The sequence below is a fragment of the Protomyctophum bolini genome (genome assembly GCF_963924005.1).
Source record: "Protomyctophum bolini genome assembly, chromosome: 14".
NCBI lineage: Eukaryota > Metazoa > Chordata > Actinopteri > Myctophiformes > Myctophidae > Protomyctophum > Protomyctophum bolini.
Window position 1 is genome coordinate 18,837,888 of NC_137875.1, and position 25,302 is coordinate 18,863,189.

The following is a 25,302-nucleotide window of genomic DNA, read 5'->3' on the forward strand; positions in this document are numbered from 1 at the left end:
GTTTGTGACAGTGCTGCTATCGTCTTCAGGTCAGTACAGTGAACACAAAGAGCAATTGGAAGATCACTCGCAAGGCACTGTGATGTGTGTACAAACAACACAATCCCACACTTAAACACGTGCCCTCATAGGGCCAAAACTAATTACAATATTGCAACACAGGAAAAATAATACTAAGACCCCAACAGTAATCAATGGTGCTTTATAAATGTGCCTCTGTGACTTGTGTTGTGACATGGGGGAAAGTGCTGAGCATACCAGCCAATCCAGAGCCACTAGGTACTCAATAGACCTCTGTTGCCACTGGATACTAGATTGGTTACCAAGCCAACACATGTGCCTCATCATATCACCACCTTTAAGTGTTTGGCAGATAAGAGTTCTGTGTTAAATCACAGATTTATCTCTGTATATTTTGTGCTAGTGATTCAATATCAAACAAGGAGTTGGTAAGGGTTTCAGCACACATTTTGTGAGCTTAAAATGTATTGTTTGCGGATTGAAGCAAACCATTGTATCATCTGAAGGAAGATGCTCGGAAAGAGACTAGAAGGCATGCAGACACTTAAAATTCAAATGTGTGTTAATTTAAAGAGCAATTGATGTAAGCCAGCTTGACTATACAAAACTTCAGTATTTTACAAAGCTAACAGCATACCAGTACACCAAACAAAAAGACAAAAACAATACTGTTTTGATCGATTTGTGCAACACAATGTTGTACACAAACTCCATGTCGAGACAGCACTTGACGGAAATGACTTTTGATCCTTCATTTTGTTAGGTCAACGACCGCTAACCTCAGCAGGCAGTCAGAAAAACCCACAGACGGGTTGATGACTACAAAACAGATGGTCTTACTGGTGGGCTCGACAATGAAACAGTATATTATGTAGACAAACAGATGCATATGGACAAAATATTAATATTGCGATGCAGACAAATAAATAGCCCAGGAATAATAGTCCAGCTGGACCCTTTGGTTCAGTGACTTGTGATAGTGCTGCCACCTAAAGGTACTTCCAGGGGACTTTCTGCTCAATGTTGTTAAATACAAACAGTGAACAGTATTTCCTTTGGCCAGGCAAAATAAAATAAAATATTTGAACCACAGTGAATTCCTACAAATAGACATTTCTATAGTAACAATGATGGCAAATATACTGAGCGAGACTCTGAGCTTCATAGAAAGTGCTTGAGAGTTGTTGGGCTGTATACGCCTGTTAAAGGAGGGATTATTTTTACTGGACTTGGCAGTTTGACATTATCAGAATGACACACATCCTTGCTGTCATGGTAACTGCCTGAGGTAATGGGGTATATGAAGGAAACTATAGTTTCCTTTGCTTTTGTAACTGACAGAAATGAAATCAGAAAACAGGAATGACAATGCATCGCAATCAAAATATCTGAGAAGAAAACAGGTTGACAAGTATCTAGACAGGTACATGGGTATCTTGGTGGTGTATCGAATCTTGTGGACCAGACCCATTGCAAGATGCTGTACTCTGTCGTCGACCCTAAGCCATTCCAGCCTGTCAAAGTGGGCAGGGGTGAGGTGGGTTCGGGGGGTGAGGCCAAGTAGGAGCCTGACCAGTTTGTTTTGGGAAGTCTGGAGCCTAGTTTTAAGGGCCTTTGAGGTGTTGTGGTACCAGGAGGTGCATGCATAGTCAAAGAAACCTTGTACGAGGGCTCCTGTTAAGGTCTTCAAGGTGTGCAAAACCACGGACGGAGTGCAAAACATACTCTCTCCCCATGCCTTCGGCCTGGTGGAGACAATAATAATAGTTAGGCCTATAAACAAGTAGATGAATCAAAGCCATTATCGTTTTTCATTAGTGAAAGACACATTATTTGGTATTCATATCAAATCACTCAACAATTTTTGTCCAAATCTCACACAAATTAATAAACATGAACCAAACAGATGTTTAATAGATCATAACTAGAAAAAGTGCCATTCTGGGCACAGGTCTCCACCAGGACAATCTGAGAATCCCATCGTCAAATATTCTGGAAAACAGCGCCTCCGCTGTTGTTCCTCGACAGTCTGTCTTGAGAGACTACCACCAGGAGGATAAGACTGTGTGAGATGTTTGGCAAAATGTTTATGCGTAAAATAAATATGTTTTTTTGTTTTAGTTTTTTGCAACAATTTTCTTCATTTTGTTGAGGAAATGCAGAGTCAGATCACTCATAGCATCTCTGAGGATAGAATTCTGGATGAGCAGGACATGTGCAGCATTTTGAACGAAATGGGCCACTCCTGAAAACTTTGGAAGGCAATCTTAGCCAATCAGTGTAGAATCTGAGAAATCCAACAGACTCGTCCGATTTGCGTGAGATTTGGATGAAATCTGTGCGACTAACCGGCAGATGTGGAGGGATGCAGGGACAATGTTTTCAATCAGGATGGAAGATGGGAAATAGTGCCGCTCCGTGTTGATCACATGACTATGTAGATAGTGTATACCGAATTGTGTGACGTATGGATAAAATGTGTACGAGTAATCTACAGAAATGTGTTTTGCCTAAATCGGCCTCATGGTGGCGCTATAACAGGCCGTTGAGGAATATTTGGGGCAGAGGTTCGTCGTTGGCATCCAGGGAGTGTGTGTGCAAAGTTTGGCATGGATCGGGCCAACGGTGCTGGAGATTAGCTGATAACGGACGGACGGACGGACGGACGGACGGACAGACGGAAGGACACACACACACGGACGGAGTGCAAAACATACTCCCCATGCCTTCGGCCTGGTGGAGACAATGATCGGTTAAAACTAGCTTCCAATCATCCAATGTTTGCGGGAGGGGCCTATTTGACAAATGGCATCATCCATCAACCCCAAATTTGAATCAGATATCTACAACACAATGAACACATTATAATACACAACTCACTTAGACCCATAGGGGGCAACACAAATGCAAAAATGTCAGTTTCTCCCCACCTTTAAATTAAAAAAAGTGGGATTTCTTCCTCAGCCTAGTGGGAATATGCATGCACAGTGTCACCGCAATCGGACGCTGCGTTCATGTTTTGCAGCATTTGCGGCAGTTTAAAACACTGCCACAGTTTATTTTACCTCCTTAAGTCCTGTATTATTGCTTATTTTTCTTTCTATCATTATTATTTTGTTATTACATTATTGTTGTATTTTATATTGTTTTGATTGTTCAAGCACTTTGTAACTTGGTTTAAAAAAGTGCTATATAAATAAAGTTGTATTATTATTAATATAATCTGCGCATTTATATAAATTATATATATATATATATACACACACACACACACACACACACGTTTCGAAACTGTACTGCAAGAAATATGCCTTAAGTTGTATATAGGCCTACTACTACTAAGTACCTGAGACTAAAACGTTATCATAATATGATAAAGTTTTAGTCACAGGTTTATAAAATATTATTTTATAAGATAAAATATTTTATAAACATTACTGCTACTATCTATCTAAATAGGAAAGGATGTTTTGTGATGTTAATTTAACCAAGTATCTCAAAAATATGGATGGTTTGCCATGACTTTCATGCTCCAGCAGAGGAAGAAATGTAGTTTTCGATGACCCCAACATTTCTGGCACTTTCCTCTAGTGCCATCCTCAGGCCAAACGGTGTGCAACGGCAAACTATGGGGATTTTTAGACCTTGGTAAAGGTCTGCACTCTATTGCAGTGATTCTGAACTTTTAAATGTCAATACATTTTATATTATGCTTTGATTAGGCCACAGACACAATAAGATTTTTATTTCTGGGACCCCAATCTAAGAACATGTGGCCTGTTATGGTTTGTCAATAGTCAACAATGCCTTTAGCCTACTGTAGGTACAGAGAGAACAGTGAAACTCTTGTGGGAACCCCTTGTGTGAAAGTGAATCGAATGAAGTATTTCTAGTGAGAGGGCGTTTACCTCTGAATCTCATGTTTTCCCATCTATTAGCCTAAATCTGCTTGAATGTGCGCCCTCCAGACATATAAAGCCCTTTCTTATATACAGTAGATCTATGGCGTCTGTATGCGCCTCACTTAAATAAGTGTGAGTACCTAATCTAAAATTAGATTGGGTACAGACTAGAGTACATCGAGTACATTGAGTTAATTTAGCTCTATTGGTGACTACTCTGTTGTACTTGTTATCAGTGCTGCTGCAATCATTGATGCTCAAAACAGCCATAGCCACTTGCCCAAATGTGCCCATCACATTTCTGGGCAAGAGGTTATGGCCATTTTTAGCCCAAGGAGTGTTTTTTGTGCAAGACGAATGCTTGGAAAGGATTCAGAATCATGAAAACCCCCTAGTTTCACACATTACATGTTAAAGCATAATTAAAATTTATTTTTGCCTTATAGGTTTTTAATGATACTCCAACTTTCAATCCCTGAATTTACCATGATCCAAAATGTATATCGGTAATTCATTTTTTTTTATGTTATTTGGATGACCCTAAGGATTATAAAAAACCTTGAAAGATCTATTGCAATTTATTTTCGGTCAAAACTTAGATTGACTAGTCTAATATGGATTTGGGGCTCTCACAAATTTTGCCATCATTTTTGTGTTTTTTTTTTACCTTCATAATCATAGATGATAAATCCACTGAGAAGCGGACCTTTGTGGAAGTATTAGATACCATACTATACCCAACTATATTGGCTGAAGTTTAACAGACCTGGCTTGTATTGAACTGTACTCCCAGCTGTGGCTTTTTACTACAAAATGCTAATTAATTATTCAATCAAGTAATCAATCAATCACATATGGTTCAATTGGTTTTGGCTCTTGCATGAGCTAACCCCCGAAGTTACGGGATAGGTGCAGGTGCTTGCATGAGCGGTAGACATTTTTACTTTCACGTGACATGTCACATTGGGAAGCCTGAGGAGATCTAGGTTCGAATCCGAATCCCGGTTAGGACATAAAAGTTAAGGTTACCTTTCTTGACAACATTTATGGCAAACTTGTACAACACCTTCACCATGACCTTAGGACTGCAGTATGATGGCAAAAAGTACCATAATTCAATGAAAACGAATAATGGCTGTTTTGATCTCCCGAGAAAATTATAATTTATCTTTTCTATATCTTTATGTCTTTATCTCACGTCTCAACCTTTTAACAAGTTCTGTCTGTGTGGATGTATTACAATATTTTCTTTTACATTTTTGGTTTTCATGAAAATATTATCGATCATCTAATTTTGGAAAATCAAAGACTTATTTCTCTCCCATGTTTTTTAAATGTTTGGCTACTACATTACAGTGTTGTGGTGGCTGGCCAAAGCACAACACAGCTGTGTGAGCAGCACCTCTCGCACTGTGGGGAGTCTCTCTGGGGACTTTCGTGATGGAATGAAAGGTCCTCCCATCACCTCCCATGTGATGTGTGTGTGTGTGTGTGTGTGTGTGTGTGTGTGTGTGTGTGCGTGTGTGTGTGTGTGTGTGTGTGCGTGTGTGTGTGTGTGTGTTTGTTGCCTTGGCCCCTGGCTGGTGGTGTAGTGTATGTGGACGTACGGTAGGTAGGTCCTCCTTGTCTGTTATGGCTCCTCCTGCAGCAGCAGCGGCAGCAGCAGAACGGGGGTAGTAGAACCAGCGACGAGAAGAAGAGGAGGCGCCGCAGCAGCAGCCAGCCAGCCAGCCCAGCATTTGTTGTTTTCCCCCCTTACCTCCTCCTCCTTCTCTCTCTCTCTCTCTCTCTCCTTCCTCCTCAAATCACGGGAAAAAAGAGAGAGCGCAATGTTTAGGAAAAAAACATAATACTGGTCCTGGTGTCGATCTCCTTCGTCGACCTCACCTCCTCCTCTGCTGAAGAACAAGAAGGGTTCGAGAGATTTCTTCCAGATTCTCCAGGCTGGGCCGCAAATGAACTCCGTCAGAGCGAGTAGCAGAAGACCAAGGCGAGTGTCGACCAGGCCGCGCCCGGTGCAGCCGGAGAGGAACCACCAGCACCAGGATAGAGGAGGAGGTAACAACAACCTCCTTATATGAGAGATCATGGATACCACCTTTTTCTTCTCGCTTCTTGTTGACGGGGGGGAAAAAATGACGTATTTTCACCTGGATTTTTTTAACATGGCAAATACGTCATTTAAAGAAAAATAATCAAATGCGTCATTTTTTTCAGCAGTACGTAATACTGGTCGGCTTTCTTTTGCTTTTCTAAGGAGATTCGAGCTGTAGTGTGTGTGTGTGTGTGTGTGTGTGTGTGTGTGTGTAACGTTATAACGTGTGTGTGCAGCGTTATAACGTATGTAACGATATGTCCAGCAGAAACAGTGGACGTTTTTGTTGGAACTGTCTTCTGGCGATCCAACAAAAAAACGATTAAAGTGGAAAAATAGAAACGACAACGTTAGGGCTCCTCTACACTCCGTAGTACGACGGTGTCGCTCGCAAAAAATAACAGATCTACAAGCAAAGGACTCGTCGAACTGCGTCGCGTTGTTAGCTTGTACGTCAGTTATTTTTACGACTCTCGCGAGAACGATGCTTTACGTTGTTGTGAACGCCATATTAACCAGAGCCATTAGCCAGCCAGGAAACACCGAGGCTCCGTGTGTACATTAATCAGCCAGGCCTCGCTTTGTTTGTTTTTCTTTCTTTAATTGCGCCGACTCTGTCTGTTCCCTGTGTGCCTTAGTTGGTATTTCTGTTTTAATTGATCGTCGTTATGTTACTGGCACGAACCAGTTGATGGCGTTCTGGCCATACAAACAAACGCCACGGCGTTAGCAACATAAAGCGGGGCTCACTGGGAACCTAACCCTCTTTAGATGCTAGCAGAGCTAACGATGCTAGCAGAGCTAACGCCAACCGTGTTAGTAAACATGTCAACTTTATTTACGAGCGAGGGGATTTGTATATTATCATGCCTGTTATGGTTATCTGCAGTTTGTTGGCATGCATTGATCACGATCTATGAAATACCACATTAAATTTGAATTGATTTGGCTAATTGCTTCAGCCTGCTAGTATCTGTCAACCTCATAGCAAGGGGACAAGGCAGGCAGCGAAAAGACAGAGGATGTGAGTGCTTAGATACCTTGAGATTGATCAACAGAAGAACAGATTAGAACAAGAAAATACCTCTGCCCCCACCCAAATTACTCACCAAATGTATCACAACAGCTCACCCTTTCCTATTCATGAGTTTCAATGTAGTCTTACACCAACACAGATGTTTCAATTTTCTCTGAACAGTCTGATTGGCGTAGAACTCATTTAATTGTTTGCAGCGCCTGTTGGTCCCCAACATGCATGACGGGTGCAACAGGACTACATTTGTTACTTGTTGTAAATAGTTATTCTCATAGGTTTCAACTGGACAGTGGACATATTACCTTTGTGTCCATAATTACCTGAGTAAGTAGGGGTAGGCAACCTTAGGCCCTGGTGACAACATTGGCACTGGCTTAAGTGTGAGAGCATATTTTGTTTAAAATGAAATCAATTCAATCAATTATGTCCCCTCACATCTGTAGGCTAATGACATTCTTTACATACCAGTAATTCTACATTCATGCAAACACTGACTGGGCACCCGAAACGGGAGGGAGTGGAGTCTGGGAGATATGTGGGTTTATGAGTCTAATGATCATTGCAATGTTGTTAAAGAAAATATCTTAAGGAAAATCCCATACTAGAAGGCTTTCTTACCTTTATTTGTAGTTGTTACGTCCCCACCAAAGAGGTCCAGGTGTTATTTTGGGCAAATCACATTATTGGCTATTTCCCCTATCACAAGCCCTCAATGAATTACATTGAATTGCATTGAATTGAATGGGGCTATGGGGTGTTGTGCAAATTCGCTAATTTCAATCGCTCAAAAATCAGCTCGAAAAAAGCGAATTAGCACAAAAACCCAACCCCCATTGAGGGCTTATATTAGGGGAAATGGCCAATAATGTACTTTTGCACAAAATAACACCTGGACCTCTTTGTTGGGGACGTAACAACTACAAATAAAGGTAAGAAAGCCTTCTAGCATGGAATTCTAAAAGGTTATCCTATATGGGAAATCAAAATCTGTTAACATTTTTGATGTGTCATAAATAATTAAACTTAATGTTGATATGGCATGCTGTCGCTGACTATCAGAAAATAAAAACATGGGACTTAGGTCAAAAAGGTGGCTGACCCTCCATACACTGTCTATGATCATCATTATTGCAGTGATGATTATTTATAATGTTTGTTGAGCTATAAGTTGAAATAGATCTACACTTTGGTAATATCGTATCGGATTCGTTACTATCGTATAAGGTGCAAGTTTGCTTTACCTGGGCTAGTTGGCCATACATCCATTGTTTGTAGTGGTTACCACCTGTCTAGTAGCCTGGGAATCATCCATGCAACCAGAGCAACAAGCAGCGTTTGCATCTCTCCTCAGGAGGGTATCGAGTCCTGCCAGTGTGAATATGCCTTTTCAATATTTATTTTCTCTTGAAGAGATTATTTCATTTTTTAGTACATTCAAGCCCCCTCTTGATGAGATCTGGGAATTCATTCTGGCAAAAAGCAGGTAACATTGCAAATGTTACGGAACGGTTGCATTGATCAATTCTGTGTTGCAATTGCTTCTTTAACATTGTTACATTGTATTTATAGCATGTTACTGAGTACTGACAAGTTTGTTTGAAAAGTCACAAGTGAACTGGATGATCTATGGACAGCAAGTCCGTAAGTAAGTTGTTCTCAACTTACTTACGGTACTTAGTCCTCTTGCACTTCAGGGCGCATAGAGCCAAACGTAGCAACCAGGTCTCTCCATCTGGGTCTGTCGTGGGCAAGGTGTTGAGCTTGGGTCAAAGTCACGTTACATGCCAGTTGCACTGAAAGACAGGTCTCTGCAGTCTGTTCAGTAAGGGATAATGTATGGCTGAGTGGTCATTGTTTATAGATAAATCACCGACAGGCAATAACCACAGACGCGATAGTGCAGGTGGTTAATCAGACTGAAGGTCATACGTGGCCATATGTGGTCGGTTAAGACTCAAACGAGGCTGCCGTGTGCGGTTCGGGTTAGGTTTAGAGGTAGGGTTGGTGATGTCGAATTCCCCACGGCAACTCGCTCTCTTTAACTTGCTCGGTGGTGGCTCTGGTTTTTTATACATATTTAAGTAATGAAGTATTAACGAGCTTGTGACTTATTAAATAATTTACATTGGATCCATTGGAGGAGCTGACATTATTTCTTTCCATTTCCTAAAATGTAACTGTTTTGGACATACAAGGCTTCTGCCCAAAAGCGTCAAACATATGATGGCATATATATGATGTATGCCAATGCATGTCTGATATTCTGTTGAATCTGTTCTGCCCTTTTCCTCAACACAGACACGCCTGTATCACCCTGAAAAGTCCCCCAAAAGGTTTTACAATTTACAATTTTACAATTTAGGCATTTAGCAGACGCTCTTAATCCAGAGCGACTTACATTAAGCAAGAGCAAATGACACCACTATGAACTGCTTGGTCACACCAAGCAGTCATTCAGTATGCATATTATTTATTATCGTGATAACCCGTCACTTCTCGAAGGTAGCAACAGAGTACAGACAATAACAAACCTGCCTCTAGCTCTGCACCGTCTCTTTGATTGACAAGCTAAACAACCAATAGGGGTGCTCTACAGAGCCTTTACCCCACTCCCCCTCCTCTCTTCACTATGGACGGGAGAATCCGTTTGCTCAACGACCGAGCAAGCCCGGTCTGTCCTGATCCTCGTCGATAAGCTAGCTAGCTAGCTATCGATAACCTGCCGACAGGCAGGAGACGGCAAGAAACCCTTTCCGATGCCGAATCGTGAAGGAATCTGTGCTGTCTGGAGGCCTCTTTACACTCCCTGCACACTGGACGCGTTTTCAGATTTTTAGCAGAGTTTTTCCGTCTGTTTTCCGAAAAACGTGCCCAGTGTGCAACTGTGCAACCACCTTTACAGACCCGTAAGGGTCCATTTGTACCCCTGGTGGGCCCAGAACCAGACATTGAGAACTAGTGCGTCAGTAGATTGCAAATTAGAGAGGGACGCTGACTGAGTGGAGCACACATTTCCATTAGGTGTTCCATCAGTGTTTGGACAAGACTGATGTAATCAATATGATGTCAGTAGTTTGAGGGCAGACTGGAGCCATGTGGAACTCCATATTTGAGCAAGACTTGACCTACTGTGATAAGATTAGATGGACTGATCGTGGGTTTGATGTTCAAAGATTCACAAAAATAACAGTTATATATCTAAGGATTGACTTCTTTCTTGGCCTGCTGGCAGCGTGCACAAGAAATCTGAGGCTGATCAGTGTAATTAGTCTGCAAGATTAGAAGAATAAAAATACCATCAAAATGGGGGAGAATTAGAAAATAACATGTTAAATACCATGGAAATACTGTAATAAGTAAAACATTGAAGCATCTTCTTTTTTTGGTGTGTGCGGTGTGGGTTCTGCTGTGCCCAGCACTGTTACAGGTATATGTAACTGACTGTACAATACATGAAATGTATGTTAATGCACAATAAGCTGTACTCATTTCAGGTCTCCAGTGCCACAGCAGAGACTTTAATTAAAAAGACAAAATTGTATATGTAAGAGTATTTAAATGCATGAGTATGATCAAATATAATTTATTAGGAAAGGGATTTTGAAGAGTTTGGATTTTTTTATTATTAATGTGACAAATACAAATGTTCATCCCCCTCCCCCATTTACAGATGAGGACGTTCCTGCAGAAATGGTCGCAGAAGAATCCGGTCCAGGAGCTCAGAATAGTCCCTACCAACTTAGAAGAAAGTCTCTATTACCCAAGAGAACAGTGTGTCCGACAAAGACAAACATGGAGGTGCAACATTTTTCTAACACCTACAGCAGTCCAACATACCGTACCTTTTTAAAGTAGCTTTTAGTGAAACAACATGGTCAATAAAGCCTTGTAGAAAGTAGATAAAAATAATACATTATATTTCTAGTTCCATAAGAAATTCCTCCACTGATTTTAAAACATAATGTATTATCAACAGGGTGCTTCCACTTCAACCACAGACAACTTTGGACATCGGCCTAAACGTCCTAGAGTTTCAGGAAAGTGCCAAGAGTTGCCAGGTAATTAAGGAACATATTCGTCCTGCACATTCCACAATTGACCTGACTCCTGAGATGTACTAACCATCAGACTAACCACCTGAATTCCAGATCACGAAGGCAATGCAATCACAAAGAATAGAAATGGATTCAATTAATCATTGGTGCAGTCAACCCTGAATGCATAAATTCTAATGGCAGGCATTAATTAGAGTCAGGTTCCAGATGCGTGCGTGCGTGCGTGCGTGCGTGCGTGCGTGCGTGCGTGCGTGTGTGTGTGTGTGTGTGTGTGTGTGTGTTGGGCGAAAAGTCAATTCCATGCTTTATAAAGCCATGGTGGTTGTCTGATGTAAATATTGGCTGAATTGTATTTAATGCACACTACTCTTACTTAGGCTGACATCTAATCACTGCGTGTGCCAGATCACCTCCAGATGTGTCCTGGCAGTCTGACCACAATTTGTGCTTTTGTTCCTTGTTATGCATGCATCCAGGAGAATGCAGATACAGATTATTTTTACCATGTTGTAATTGAGGATGTCCGTCAAAACATAGCAAATTAATGATAAAAACATATATATAATTTATATTTATATAATTTAATTTCTAATTGTTAATGCATTAGAGATCTTTAATTCTGCATCTAAACAAGAAGTTGTTTTGGGTCCTCCTATGTCAGTTTGGTTTCTGAAAGTTAGTAAGTTTTTGCACCTAAAATGTTTTTATTTATTTATTTGTCCCTATTGATACAATTATGATAGGATGCTTTTCTTTTTTTTTTACTCGCCAGCAGCTCCAGCAGAGCAGTATCTACAGGAGAAGCTTCCAGATGAGGTGGTGCTGAAGATATTCTCCTACCTGTTAGAGCAGGACTTGTGTCGTGCTGCGTGTGTGTGCAAGCGCTTCAGCGAGCTGGCCAATGATCCTATTCTCTGGTGAGAATAATGGTTCTGATTATTGGACTGTTTATTGGGACTCATGTTGGACATTTTTCATTGGGGATATTCAAGGTTGAGGAAGTGTTTATGATAATTGATTGTGATATTACGTAGTATTAATTTCAAATGACTTTTCTATGTCTTCCGTTTGCAGGAAGAGATTATATATGGAGGTGTTTGAGTACACACGGCCCATGATGCACCCTGAGGCAGGGAAGTTCTTCCAGATTAACCCAGAAGAGTATGAACAGCCAAACCCGTGGAAGGAAAGCTTTCAGCAACTGGTATGCAATCTCTGTGTGTGTCCGTCTGACCCTCTGCTGCTGACCTACACTGTTATACACATGTAAAGGTCGCACACGTTTAGCTTTAATGCTATTTAGGGATGGAGCAGTGGTAAAACGTTTAGCCGCGTACACAAAACATAAATTAATCTCTGATCACTCTTGTGGCGCAGTGGTAAAGACCACAGAGGTTTTGGGTCCAAATCCATCGTGATGCATCCGGCTTTTTCGGGCATCTTTGTGAACACAATTGGCCCACGTTCGGGGGAGGGAGGCCAGGGGACGGGAGGGTGTCAGCAGGAAGTGTAGGGCAGGAGCCAAGAGTCGTCCAGAGTGTAGAGCATAGACATATAAAGGTTGAGCCCCTTTCGGCTCAAGGGAGGGCAAAAAATTCCCGAGAATCCTTGCGAAGCCCCGCGGAAGCATGAGCGTGCGTCACAGAGCGCATGTTCGGGTCTGATAAGTCCCGAGAAAAGATGAGCTGTGATTGGCCAGTAGTCACTTGAGTGGCAGCATGACGTAGTGTGCCGTCCACTCTTCTGGTGTACCAGTGTAAATTCTTCCGCCCTGCCGTCAACACACATGGCTCCAACGAACTGCAGCAGCCAATGAGGCATCTATTTCTTAAATATCTATGGTGTAGGAAGGGTGACCAATGACCATGCCATGTTGTCTTGTCTTGTCGTACGTTTGTCTTGTTTTTGTTTTAAAACTTGATTCAGGTTATGTGGTTTATCAGTGTCGTTTCCATGTTAGCATAGGACTATGCAACTTTTTATTTTATTTTCTTATTTTTATTTTATGCTACCACAATATTTTGTGTATGGACTCAACATTTTGTTATCTTTGATATGTTTCATATGGTTGTGTCACATATGCTGTCATTTGATTTACTGTATACCCTGAATCTTGAATAAACAAAACAGTGAAAAGAAAAAAAATCTATGGTGTAGAGTAGGAGAGTAGCGACACGCTTTGATCTCGCCACAAAGCGGGTGCCTATGGGCTTGGGCTATAGTTCCAAACATTGATCCTATGGCTGGAACTATCCCATTGAGATAGAATGAGCACTTCCGCATTCCATTGTTACAATGGGAGTCAACAATGGGGTCTGCGGCCAATTACATATAATTCTGAGGGTCCTTGACATGAAATAGTTTGAGAAGCGCTGACATAGAAACGTGGGTTATTCAGAAAACTGTCAGGATTTAGAAGACATTTGTATAATCGGGGCCTCAGGTCTTAAGGTAGTTATGGGCTGTTCCACTGCATTATGACATAGCGGTTGTCATAGGCCTATATAATTATAAACATTTATAACTAGTGTTGTAATGCCTTTTAAGCACATTAATGCGATTATAATGCATTATACACCCAATTCTCCAGTAATGTTCTGTGAATACATCTAATGTCATGTTAAAAAGCAACGCCAGTGACCATAATGTTGATATTTAGTATGCAGTGTGGAGGTACACAGTGTGTACTAATCGCGTCTCCATGTTTTCCTCGTTAACCTTTTTAAAACCTTTTAATTGAATTCAATGTTCAGCTTTATTCCGAGATCTTTTGATGGCTTCTGTAATTAATCAGCTTTATATCAAGATAAGTATGGCCTGTTAATTCCCTCGTGTGCAGTTGGTGTTAAATTCATTCTTGGGATTTCTATTTTTCTTCACAGTACAAAGGAGCACATGTTAAACCAGGCTTTGCTGAACACTTCTACAGTAATCCTGCCAGATACAAGGGAAGGGAAAACATGCTTGTAAGTGAACTAACTTTAGTTTTCTTTCTTTTTTTCAATTTCTACACATAAACCTGATCTTCATGCCTGTGATTTATATTTTGTTTCTTAGCAGTGTTGATTTTGGCAGCAGTCTTTGGAATAAAACTAAATTTAGTTTTATTTATTTATTATATTATTTATTTTAGACATCTGAAATTCTTTAGTGTTAGTCTAGGTTTGTCGACTAAATATCATATGATTTTAGTCGACTAAATCTACAGTTTTGTGTAGACAAAAATGCCTTTGTGCAGGCCTTGATGGCGTTGTAATGGCAGATTTTACACTTGTTTGCATGCTGAAAATAGGTGATCTACAATGTGTGCTTTTACATCAACTATTTTCAACAACCCAAGCGCAACCAAGCATAACATGATCTCTTCTTCTCTAGTCCCTCCCTCACATTTTAGTCATAGTTTTAGTCATCATGGCTTCATTTTATCAACAATCAACACTATCAAATGGCAGATCTATAGGCTCACAATGTGTTGCACAACTATGTACTCTCTCCGCAGTACTATGACACCATCGAGGATGCCCTTGGAGGGGTCCAGGAGGCACACTTTGATGGTCTGATATTCGTCCACTCGGGTATTTACACAGATGAATGGATCTACATCGAGTCACCCATTACAATGATCGGAGCAGGTATGTAGTGTGTTACTGTAGTTTTGTATTATTATTATTATTATTATTCTTTTTTGTAATTTCCTTGCTTAGTTTAGTTTTCACAGTTGCTATTGTTTAAAGATGCTCTCTCAGTTTTTATTAGTTTCAGAATTAAGTTTTAGTTTAAAAGGTGATAGTTATTACAATAGGCACTTTTTGTGAAGGCAATTGATTCTCAATAAACACATGTGCTAGTCTAACTATAATAACCTTCTGAAGCCTAACCTCTGTATGCGTGTAGCTGGCTTTGTCTCCAATTTAACAGTATCTCCATTTTACAGCTCCAGGAAAGGTTGCCGACAAGGTGGTCATTGAGAATACCAGAGATTCTACATTTGTGTTCATGGAAGGTTCAGAGGATGCATATGTTGGATACATGACCATAAGGGTGAGACAACCAGTTAATATAACATTTGTAGGCCATATGGCAATCTTTGGTCTTTTGTTTGATTCATTCTATGCATGCCGTGCCAGCTTAACCTGTGAATTATTTCACTGTTGCTGTTAATAAGTATATTGATAAATACTCTTCTCTCCCTCGTAGTTCAATCCTGATGATAAATCCGCCCAGCACCACAATGCACATCACTGCTTGGAAATTACAGTCAACTGTAGCCCCATCATTGATCACTGCATCATACGCAGCACATGCACAGGTAACCTTATCCTATTGTCGCTGCTGTATGTGTATTCTGACGTCTTAAGATATAATGGGGACATTTCCATAATATCTTGGTGAAGGCATGTGATTTAGCATTGCATTTCTAAGTCCCTGTTTCTCTGTTTCAGTGGGGTCCGCTGTCTGCGTTAGTGGCCAGGGTGCTTGCCCCACAATAAAGCATTGCAACATCAGCGACTGTGAGAATGTGGGGCTTTACATTACAGATCATGCACAGGTGAGATATACCTAGTACACCTTGTAGGAACGCTGTATAATGTAATAAATGTATGTGTTCAGTAGAAGCTAGTCAGCAATTAAAAAACAAATTCTAACAAAGATAAATAAGGGGTTTAAAAGCCATTGAATTATAAGTGTGTGTGTGTGTGTGTGTGTGTGCGTGCGTGCGTGCGTGCGTAAATTTAAAATGTGCAGGAAATTAGGAATGCAGCTTTCTGACCTTGTCTATATTTAATCTTTGTGCCTGCGCTTACATTTTACAAAGTTACAAAGTTGTACTTGACGATGAAAGTGAAGTCAGGTCACTTTATAGTCCTCAGTGCAATGCTGAGCTCAAGCAGATGCGAAAAGTAAAGTATTGTAATATGTACAACAGTGGTTTTCCACCAGTGGTCCATGAAGGTATTCCAGGTGGTCCCCAGATAAATTATGGGAGAGTTGGTAAAATGAAACCAAATGGACCCATACAGGACCATTTGGTTTCATTTTACACTCTCAGGAGTTCAATTATTGTTAAACATCTGCATTACTTAATAAGTTAATTTACAAGAAGTCTACACAATTAGAGAATGTAGAAGAATAGTTATTTTGTTTGAGCATTTGCCTGTTATCTCTCCATCAATACAGCATGGACATGTGTACATGTTCTTTAGTTTCGTGTCTGCAACGCTAAATGTCATCAAATGGTGGTTCCGTGGTTCAAATGCTGAATAAAATAGTGGTCCTTGATATGAAGGGTTGAAAACCACTGCTGCACAAGATGATCAACAAACGCCTCTGACTTCAGCTCTTTTTCTGTCTTCTTCTATTTTCAGGGCATTTATGAAGACAATGAGATCTCAAACAACGCGCTGGCTGGGATCTGGGTGAAAAACCATGGCAACCCCATAATACGACGGAATCACATCCACCATGGCCGAGACGTGGGTGTCTTCACCTTTGATCATGGAATGGTAAGCTGAAACCTGATGCGTTTTGTTTTGTCTGCTGTACGGAGACAAAGTCAGAGTCGGGTTATTTGTGACTGCAGCCCAAAGCTGCTGATAAATTCCATCCAAGGCTAAATACCGGCATGAGACCAGTGACCAGTGACGGACAATTGCTTTGATAATGTTAACCCACCATTCAGGATGGGGAACCCCTTTTGGTGGTTTAAGCATTATGTTATTCTTTAGCTATTGAACAATAGCAGATCTACAAGCTCATAGCGCGGCACCGAGTGCCTGTTATTGTTTGATGGGTTGAATTGAATAGTTTTTCCAATTACTGTAAGTTGATCTAAAGTATATATTCAGTTGCATAATACTAGTTTACAAAAAAAGACCAAAAAAAGTATATATTGTATACCTTGCTATGACATTTTGGATAAACAATCTTCTACTGAAAATCATTTTCTGTTCTCCCCGGTTGTCAGGGTTACTTCGAAAGCTGCAACATCCACAGAAACCGCATTGCGGGCTTTGAGGTGAAGGCGTACGCCAACCCCACGGTGGTCCGCTGTGAGATCCATCACGGCCAAACGGGGGGGATCTACGTGCATGAAAAGGGCCGTGGACAGTTCATCGAAAACAAGATCTATGCAAACAACTTTGCTGGGGTGTGGATCACCTCCAATAGTGATCCAACAATAAGGTTAGTGCCGTCACAACGCTATATTTTCTGTTTATTTCTTGCGAAGAGATTTACTATAGAACAGTGGTTCCCAAACTTTTTCATGTCAAGGACCCCCAAAATGATACTAATTCGCTTGCGGACCCGCCCCATTAGAAAATATATGCCAAGAACCCCCATAAGAGAATATTTGTACGGCTCTAGCAGTGATTTAACCATTTTCTTTAAGGGCCCCCGGTTTGACCTGAATTAAGCTACGGTCCCCTATTTAATGGCATTTCTATCTCTGGGACCCTAATGTACTGTATATTGTAAAATCAAAGTTAATTTAACTCTCAGTGTACAGACCCATAAGGGTCCTTGTGGTTCCTAACTATCTTTTAGCTGGGGACCCCCTGGAACTCCCTCAAGGACCCCTAGGGGTCTTTTCTTTTTCAGCAAAGATTTTTAAAAGGTTTAAAAAGCGATTGGCTACTTTAGAAATAGCTCTTCAGTGGATGAAGGTAATTGGCTCGCAGCTAAGGGATGTGTGGGGTGTTGAAATGTCCTGTGATTTATCCAAACACAGGGGCAATGCCATTTTTAATGGTAACCAAGGTGGCGTTTACATTTTCGGTGACGGTCGCGGCCTTATCGAGGGAAATGACATCTACGGCAACGCGCTGGCTGGAATCCAGATCCGGACAAACAGCTGTCCTATTGTCAGGCACAACAAGATCCATGACGGACAGCATGGCGGCATATATGTGGTGAATATTTATTATTTACTATGGTTAGCACTAGCATATGCACCATACCCATGGAATGTGTGTGTACTGTAATAGTCGATGACCATTTTCTGTAATGTAGTATATTACCGGTATATTTTACATGGTGTGTTAACATATATAACATTACATGTGTCCTGCAGCATGAAAAGGGCCAAGGTGTAATAGAGGAGAACGAGGTGTACAGCAACACACTGGCAGGAGTGTGGGTTACAACGGGGAGTACGCCTGTATTGAGGAGGAACCGGATACACAGCGGGAAGCAGGTACACACACCCACACACACACACACAAGAATGTTACAAACGTATGTATACAAACATATGTGACCAGATTTGACTGAGAGACTGCCATCGTGCAAATTCCAGCTTTTCACCAGAGGAGAATTTTGTATTTATTAATTTTTTCAAAATGAGTTAATAGCACAGGCAGACTCTTCACATACTAGAGCATGTCTGAATTAAGTGTCAGAGCTGAAAATATGAAATAAATACTTAAACATGTAGCTAGGAGTAATGTTAGAGACCACAGAAGTGAACATTTCAAGCCCGTTTTCTCAACTCGCTGTTTTCTGCAAGACATTACTCTGAGTCTAAGCCATATCTCCAAAAATGGTGGCTCAAAGTGAACAACCAATGTCAATTTGAAGCTATGATTCCCTGTTTTCATATGACATGAAAAAACGAAAATTCAAAAAAAATCCAATGGCAAGTCCCTCAGTTAAATTTGGTCACATATACGAATATTAACGAGGGACACACACATGGATGAGAGACTGACAGATCTCTGTCACATCTGTTATTGACAAGTGTGTGTGTGTGTGTGTGTGTGTGTGTGTGTGTGTGTGTGTGTGTGTGTGTGTGTGTGTGTGTGTGTGTGTGTGTGTGTGTGTGTGTGTAATCAGACTGCCATGTAGACTTGATGCATATTGCATAAAAAGTGTGCCTAGCATCACTGGTTTTGGGTGAACCAGTTGCAGTCTGGTGCATTTATAACCTCTGCATATACAGCAAATGGTGGATACAAGCTGTGTTGTGAGCTAGTAGATACGATAGTTTTTATCAGCTAAATAAGCTATTTTTGAAAACTAAACACAAACTAAAACATATTTCTTTTGCTCTTGTCTAAATAGGTTGGTGTCTACTTTTATGACAATGGACATGGCGTGCTAGAAGACAATGACATCTACAATCACATGTATTCTGGGGTTCAAATTAGGTTTGTGGAATTCAACAGACTCCTGTACATACTTGTCCAACTGATATACAGCATCTGGAAATAGTAATGAATGATGATAATTACTTTATTTGTGCGTTGGCAAATGTTTGTTGTGTGGCATATAGCTCATAATATATCTCATGTTTCCCTCTTGAAAGGACTGGAAGCAACCCCAAAATCCGACGGAACAAGATCTGGGGAGGCCAAAATGGTGGCATTTTGGTTTACAATTCTGGTGAGAAGAAGCATGCTTAACCTTAACTACATGGATGCTAGCATCCCTATTCTGGGGCAAACATTTGGTCTACAGGCTCACCCCAGGGACCGCGGTCAACAAAGTATAGATGCTCTTCTATTGAAACATTTATGTATATCTGGTAGGACCACTACTGGTGGACAAGTAGCATTGCATGAAGCTGAAGACGCAATTCATCCTCTGGCCAAACAAGCCTTCTGTATTATTTGTTCAGCGGTACAAATTTTGCTGCTGGGAGAACCCAGATTCGTATACTTGGTAGAATGTGTATTTTACGGATTACTGTCCTATTTCGTACTCTAGAATGATGCTTGACTATCCCAGTCTTCTGCTCATAAAGCTCTACAGACAGGATGTCATAATGGCCTCCCTCCCCCCGATACTAAAGTGTGTGTGTGTGTGTGTGTGTGTGTGTGTGTGTGTGTGTGTGTGTGTGTGTGTGTGTGTGTGTGTGTGTGTGTGTGTGTGTGTGTGTGTGTGTGTGTGTGTGTGTGTGTGTGTGTGTGTGTGTGTGTGTGTGTGTGTGTGTGTGTGTGTGTGTGTGTGTGTGTGTGTGTGTGTGTGTGTGTGTGTGTGTGTGTGTGTGTGTGTGTGTGTGTGTGTGTGTGTGTGTGTGTGTCAGGCTTAGGCTTCATAGAGGACAATGAGATCTTTGACAACGCCATGGCAGGAGTTTGGATCAAAACGGACAGCAATCCCACACTGCGGAGGAACAAGATCCATGACGGCCGGGACGGCGGGATCTGCATATTCAACGGAGGCAGAGGTGAGTGTCGCTACCTACCTTGGTGGTTTGTTCACCACGAGCTGAAATGATCATTGACTGGTGTATCCGCCGGTCTGGGCCTTCTCCTCTGCAGACCCTCGCTACGACTCTGCGCTGTGTTGTGCTCGGATGGATAAGGGGACTCAGAGTTTCACTTTAGTCCAAACTGGTGGCCTATTTAGTTGCCACCAGTGCCACCTGCACGAAAAAAACGCAAAACAATGCAGCAGCATTAACACAGGTCGTCTGCACAGCACACACCAGTCTCCTCACAGGCTGACATCAGACAAGTGAGAGGCTAGTATGCCTTACACAATATTCAGATTCAATATGTCACTATACATCACAATACACAATTACAATAGACTTGAAAATAATACACCACCGGCTATATACCGAACACTATATTTTATGGAAATGTAAATAATAATACAATAAAGACACAATTCAGTAATTGAAATAAACAGAAAATAATGCAACCGCATTAACACAGGTCATTTGCAGCACAGTGAGCACACACACATTGCAGTCTGTAATGGGGAAAAGACGACAATTAAGCATGCTGCACATGCAAAAAGTTTGCTAAAGCACTCAAACCTTTGCAAAACAATTACACAGCAACATAAGGAATGACATTATAACCTCATTTCACAGTTTACACTGGTTAAATACTCTTAAACATTAGAACTGAAATCTACCAAGAGCAGAGAACAAACCCACCTCCTCACAGGCTGACATCAGACAAGTGAGAGGGAGAACACAACGCAGGTAGATGATGTCGCTGCAGGAGGAAGTGAAAACTCCAAAATAAAAGACAAGCTCCCAAAACTGCCTATTGCACCACACCACATTACAAAATAAAGGTGACAATAAATAATATTGGCATGTCAGGGATATCTTCTCATATACCTGCTACACTGGCAAACAGTGTTGATTTCGTGCTGCATTCACATGGGATCAGGCAAAACCTGCTGGATGGCAGACATTGGATGACAGCCTCTGTGTCCTCTGTCCTCAGGTCTTCTAGAGGAGAATGACATCTTCAGAAATGCCCAGGCTGGAGTCCTGATCAGCACCAACAGCCATCCCATCCTCCGGAAAAACAGGATATTCGATGGCTTCGCTGCGGGTGGGTTGTGTCAGCCGTCGGCATGCTGATTGAATTAATTATTTGACTAAAGAATGACTCAAATCTAGTGCAGTGATTCGGGTACAGGCTTTAGTTCTGAGCCTCGGACACTATTATTGGTCTGACAGTCATTAGACCGACAACCTGAACCTACCTCTCAAAGCCTAACCCTAACCACAAGCACGGGAGCAGCGCATGTCCGACTGTTGATCCTGCATGTCGGACTAATGCTCCGTCGGAATTACCCATCGGACCCCCAGTGATTCTCAAACATTTTAAGAGCTTAGAGTCACATACTCAGCCGTTTACATCTGTTATTTACTTATTTTTTAACATTGTTTTAAAAACATTGGAAAATTTGGGATTATTCTTCTGGGGGTCCCCGGCACATGCCACATTTTGAGATGGGGGTCCACAGCTAAATACATATCAATTTGGGGGGTCCTTTGAGAACCATTAGTGTTGTAGACAAACTACCCTAGCTATTGAGGCGTGTTTGTCCTATTGTATGTTTTAAGACTGCATTTCAACTCTTTTCTGTATTTAGGTATTGAGATTACAAACCACGCCACAGCAACCCTAGAGGGCAATCAGATTTTCAACAACCGCTTTGGGGGGCTGTTTCTTGCATCTGGTGTCAACGTAACGATGAAAGGTAACTCTTCATTTTGTACACGTCACCCTCTATACATTTTTAACAAGCCAATGGAGACAACCACATCATCAACCACCATTTTCTGTTTTCTCCAAAGAGATTTGATGTAGAGGTAAAAATAAGCAGAACCAATGTAGAGCCCTGGGGAACCCCAGGTCAACTAATTATAGAGTTTAGCTGGTTGAAACTGTTATTTCTTCTTTTCCTTTAACTCTAATCCAAAGATTTAACGTCTTTTTAATGAAATCCCACAGCGCCAATGACTCCTTTTACGTGTTTTATTAGCTTCCTATTAATTGATTACATTATATTAAAGACTTACCTCATTCAAACGATAGCTCTCGGCTCCATTGTCTTTGCCTGGATCCCAATGCATGTCCGTACACAATGGAGAGGCATGGAGGCTTTTCTAGTCCCTTTTTATCAGAATTACAGCCCTAATCGAGGTCAAGGTTCAACTTTATTGTCAACAATACCAGTTACTGGGTAAAAGGCACGTGAAATTAATTGTGTTACCAATACAACCATACAACAGCTACAGTCTAGTGTCAAATACTCTGTGTAAAGAACTAAGTGCACTAAGTGCATAATCGTGCTGGATAAACAAAGCCACCATGTTTATAAGCTCAAATAGTAACTCCATGTTATCTCGCGGGTAAAATATGAATGTTTCTAAAGATGGATAGATAGACGAGGATCACAACAATGCCTGCTGCAGGGGAAGAGGAAGTGCTGTTCTTCTGCAGGCCAAATAGAATGGGACTGAATGGTGGCAGTAGCTTAACCTTTGCTGCCACCTACTGGCGGGAGATAATACTTTCCTTCCCAATGCTCATGGCATTCAGTCACATATTTTGACATTTTTCTACCCATGAATTGCTTGTTCAAGTTTAAAAATGTAATTGTAAATTGTTCTTTTCTCCCATTTTCAGATAACAAAATAATGAACAATCAAGATGCCATAGAGAAGGCTGTGAGCAGAGGTCAGTGCCTGTACAAGATTTCAAGCTACACCAGCTATCCAATGCACGATTTTTACAGGTAATTATCGGAGGTGATCGTCACAGTCAAAGCTGTGTACTCTGTATCCAAGTCTCGTTAGTCTAATGGCTGCTCTCATCTGTTCCCGTAGGTGTCACACCTGTAACACAACAGACCGCAACGCCATCTGTGTGAACTGCATCAAAAAGTGCCACCAAGGACACGATGTGGAGTTCATCAGGCATGACAGGTCAGTCATAGAATATGAGTATTAAATTATATTTATTCTCCGGTCCGAAAGACTGTTTGCCTCCCATCAGCATCACCTGTGCTTAATTAAGTGTAACTGTAACCCTGGCAACCCCTTGCTCTGATGAAGAGCCTAGTCTCGAAAGGTCGTGTCCACTACGGTGTAAGGAAAACGCAACAAATATTTTTAATGCTTTGGAGCATTACTCATTGTGCGGACCTTACTTTTTTCTATTGTCAGCCAGGTGCACCTGGCTTCAACTGAGGATGTGTGTGTGTGTGTGTGTGTGTGTGTGTTTTTATTGTACTTCTCTTTACCCTGGCAACCTTGGCCGTGACAATGCCCTGTCTACTGTGACGTCATCAATTAGTATAACAGAAGTCATAATGGCTATTGTTGTTATCACAGCAACCAAAGCAGATGGGCAGATGTCTGAATACACACATCCAATCTGATCACTTTCAAATGATATTGTCGGAACATTAAAGGTCTTCACACGCCAGGAGCGTGGTGAATAAACAAAACTATTTTGTGATGCCTCATTCATACAGGTTGACGCGTTCTGTGTGGATGTACTGTAAGGACTGTAATGAGACAAATAAAAAATTAATGCAAATTAAAATAACACAATGCACAAAATAAACCTGCCTGGTGTGTAAGGATCTTCAGCCTATATCATATTTGAGAAACAAGAAATGGGATTTATCTGCAGTCTGAACAAAGCATTATTATGAGCTCTAAATGGTTTGTAAGTTCTATACCGGTATATTAAGTCTGTAGCTCTCAACCACCCCACCGTGAGAACAAATGTATTAACTTACTTTATTTTACTCCCCTGCAGATTTTTCTGCGACTGTGGTGCTGGGACGCTGTCGAACCCTTGCACGTTAGCAGGAGAGCCAACTCATGACACGGACACGCTGTATGACTCTGCTCCTCCTATAGAGTCCAACACATTGCAGCACAACTGAACTTCAGGCTGCAACAGTGATGGACTACAGACTTCATTTCTTGAGTCCTGCTTTGGAGCAAGAAATAACAAACTCTAACATAATTAAATTCAGTTTAACAGAACCCATTAAGTGGCTTTAAAAGAAAAGTCTTGGGACAAAAATATGCTGAGAGACATAAAAAAAAGGAAGTTGTCTTACGGCTGCCACACTTTTTCCTTTCCCTGCAATTTATTGACACAGAAGAGGACTCCCTGGATGGAACAGAGCAGGTTATCGTTGACTCAGGGCGTGGGGGCATGTTGGACAAGAGCCATCAGGCTCACATGCCTTTTGAGAAGTGGAACATGGAATAATGCAGTCATGTACCGACCCATTGTGGACACACGTGCAGTCGTAAGAGGCATTCTTCCCTCATGTGGAGACATACAGTAAGCTCCAATACAATGCTTCCATCACTGGGCAACTGTTGAGCTCGTGTATATGTACGGTGGGGAATAACCTAGCACTTCAGCTTTTTTGTTTCCTCTCGTTTCTTTTTTTAAGAAAATGTTGATTTGATTTTAATGCTTTTTTTGTGTAGTTTTGTATTTTCATGCAAAAATCTTACTGTACTTGAATGTCTTTTATTTTATTAAATGTGTTTGTTTTGGTTATTACACCCTAGGCTTGCTGTAATTGTACTCATGTCGCAGTATCTAACTTCTTTCTGTGAAAGAGAACAGAGAAGATGACACTAAACATTTTCTCCAGCAATGTTGAGCACTTTACACTTGCAGTTCAGCACAATGCATATAACTGAAAGATATTGAAAGACCTTTTTGGTCTAGTCCGTTTGGAGGAGTGCCATACATATTAAGTCATTGTACATAAGCTGAATGGAAATTTGTGTCATGCCAATTTTCACCAATTTGCATAGATTTATTCATGGTGTTTTCCCTTGCAGGCTGTTAAAAAAAGCATTGGAGGAAATCATAGATCAGTCATATTTGCCACAATCTGGTGAGAATATTGTAGGTAAAGCTTTGTCATACAATAAATAGTATTGCACAACATTTG

General features: G+C 41.1%; 1 protein-coding gene across 3 annotated transcripts; it reads left to right on the top strand.

Annotated features, from left to right (window-relative positions):
* The first annotated feature begins 5,567 nt into the window (after nt 1-5,567).
* On the top strand, nt 5,568-24,902 carry fbxo11a (F-box protein 11a). 3 transcript variants are annotated; one of them, XR_013965318.1, is made up of 22 exons: nt 5,568-5,981; nt 10,725-10,852; nt 11,031-11,112; nt 11,882-12,026; nt 12,184-12,313; nt 13,992-14,075; nt 14,609-14,741; nt 15,044-15,150; nt 15,307-15,418; nt 15,552-15,658; nt 16,476-16,613; nt 17,075-17,292; nt 17,840-18,020; nt 18,182-18,304; nt 19,171-19,256; nt 19,415-19,491; nt 20,135-20,278; nt 21,297-21,407; nt 21,955-22,062; nt 22,995-23,045; nt 23,195-23,293; nt 24,135-24,266. XR_013965318.1 is itself a non-coding variant. In XM_080782626.1 (22 exons), the coding sequence occupies exons 1-22, from the start codon at nt 5,879-5,881 to the stop codon at nt 24,262-24,264; spliced, it is 2,655 nt and encodes an 884-aa protein (XP_080638752.1). In that variant the 5' UTR covers nt 5,569-5,878; the 3' UTR covers nt 24,265-24,902. The 3 variants fall into 3 exon arrangements, 2 of the variants coding, with proteins under 2 accessions (XP_080638752.1, XP_080638753.1); XM_080782626.1 differs by having other exon boundaries at nt 5,569-5,981; nt 22,995-23,103; nt 24,135-24,902; XM_080782627.1 differs by having other exon boundaries at nt 5,569-5,981; nt 11,885-12,026; nt 22,995-23,103; nt 24,135-24,902.
* Nucleotides 24,903-25,302: the final 400 nt, after the last annotated feature.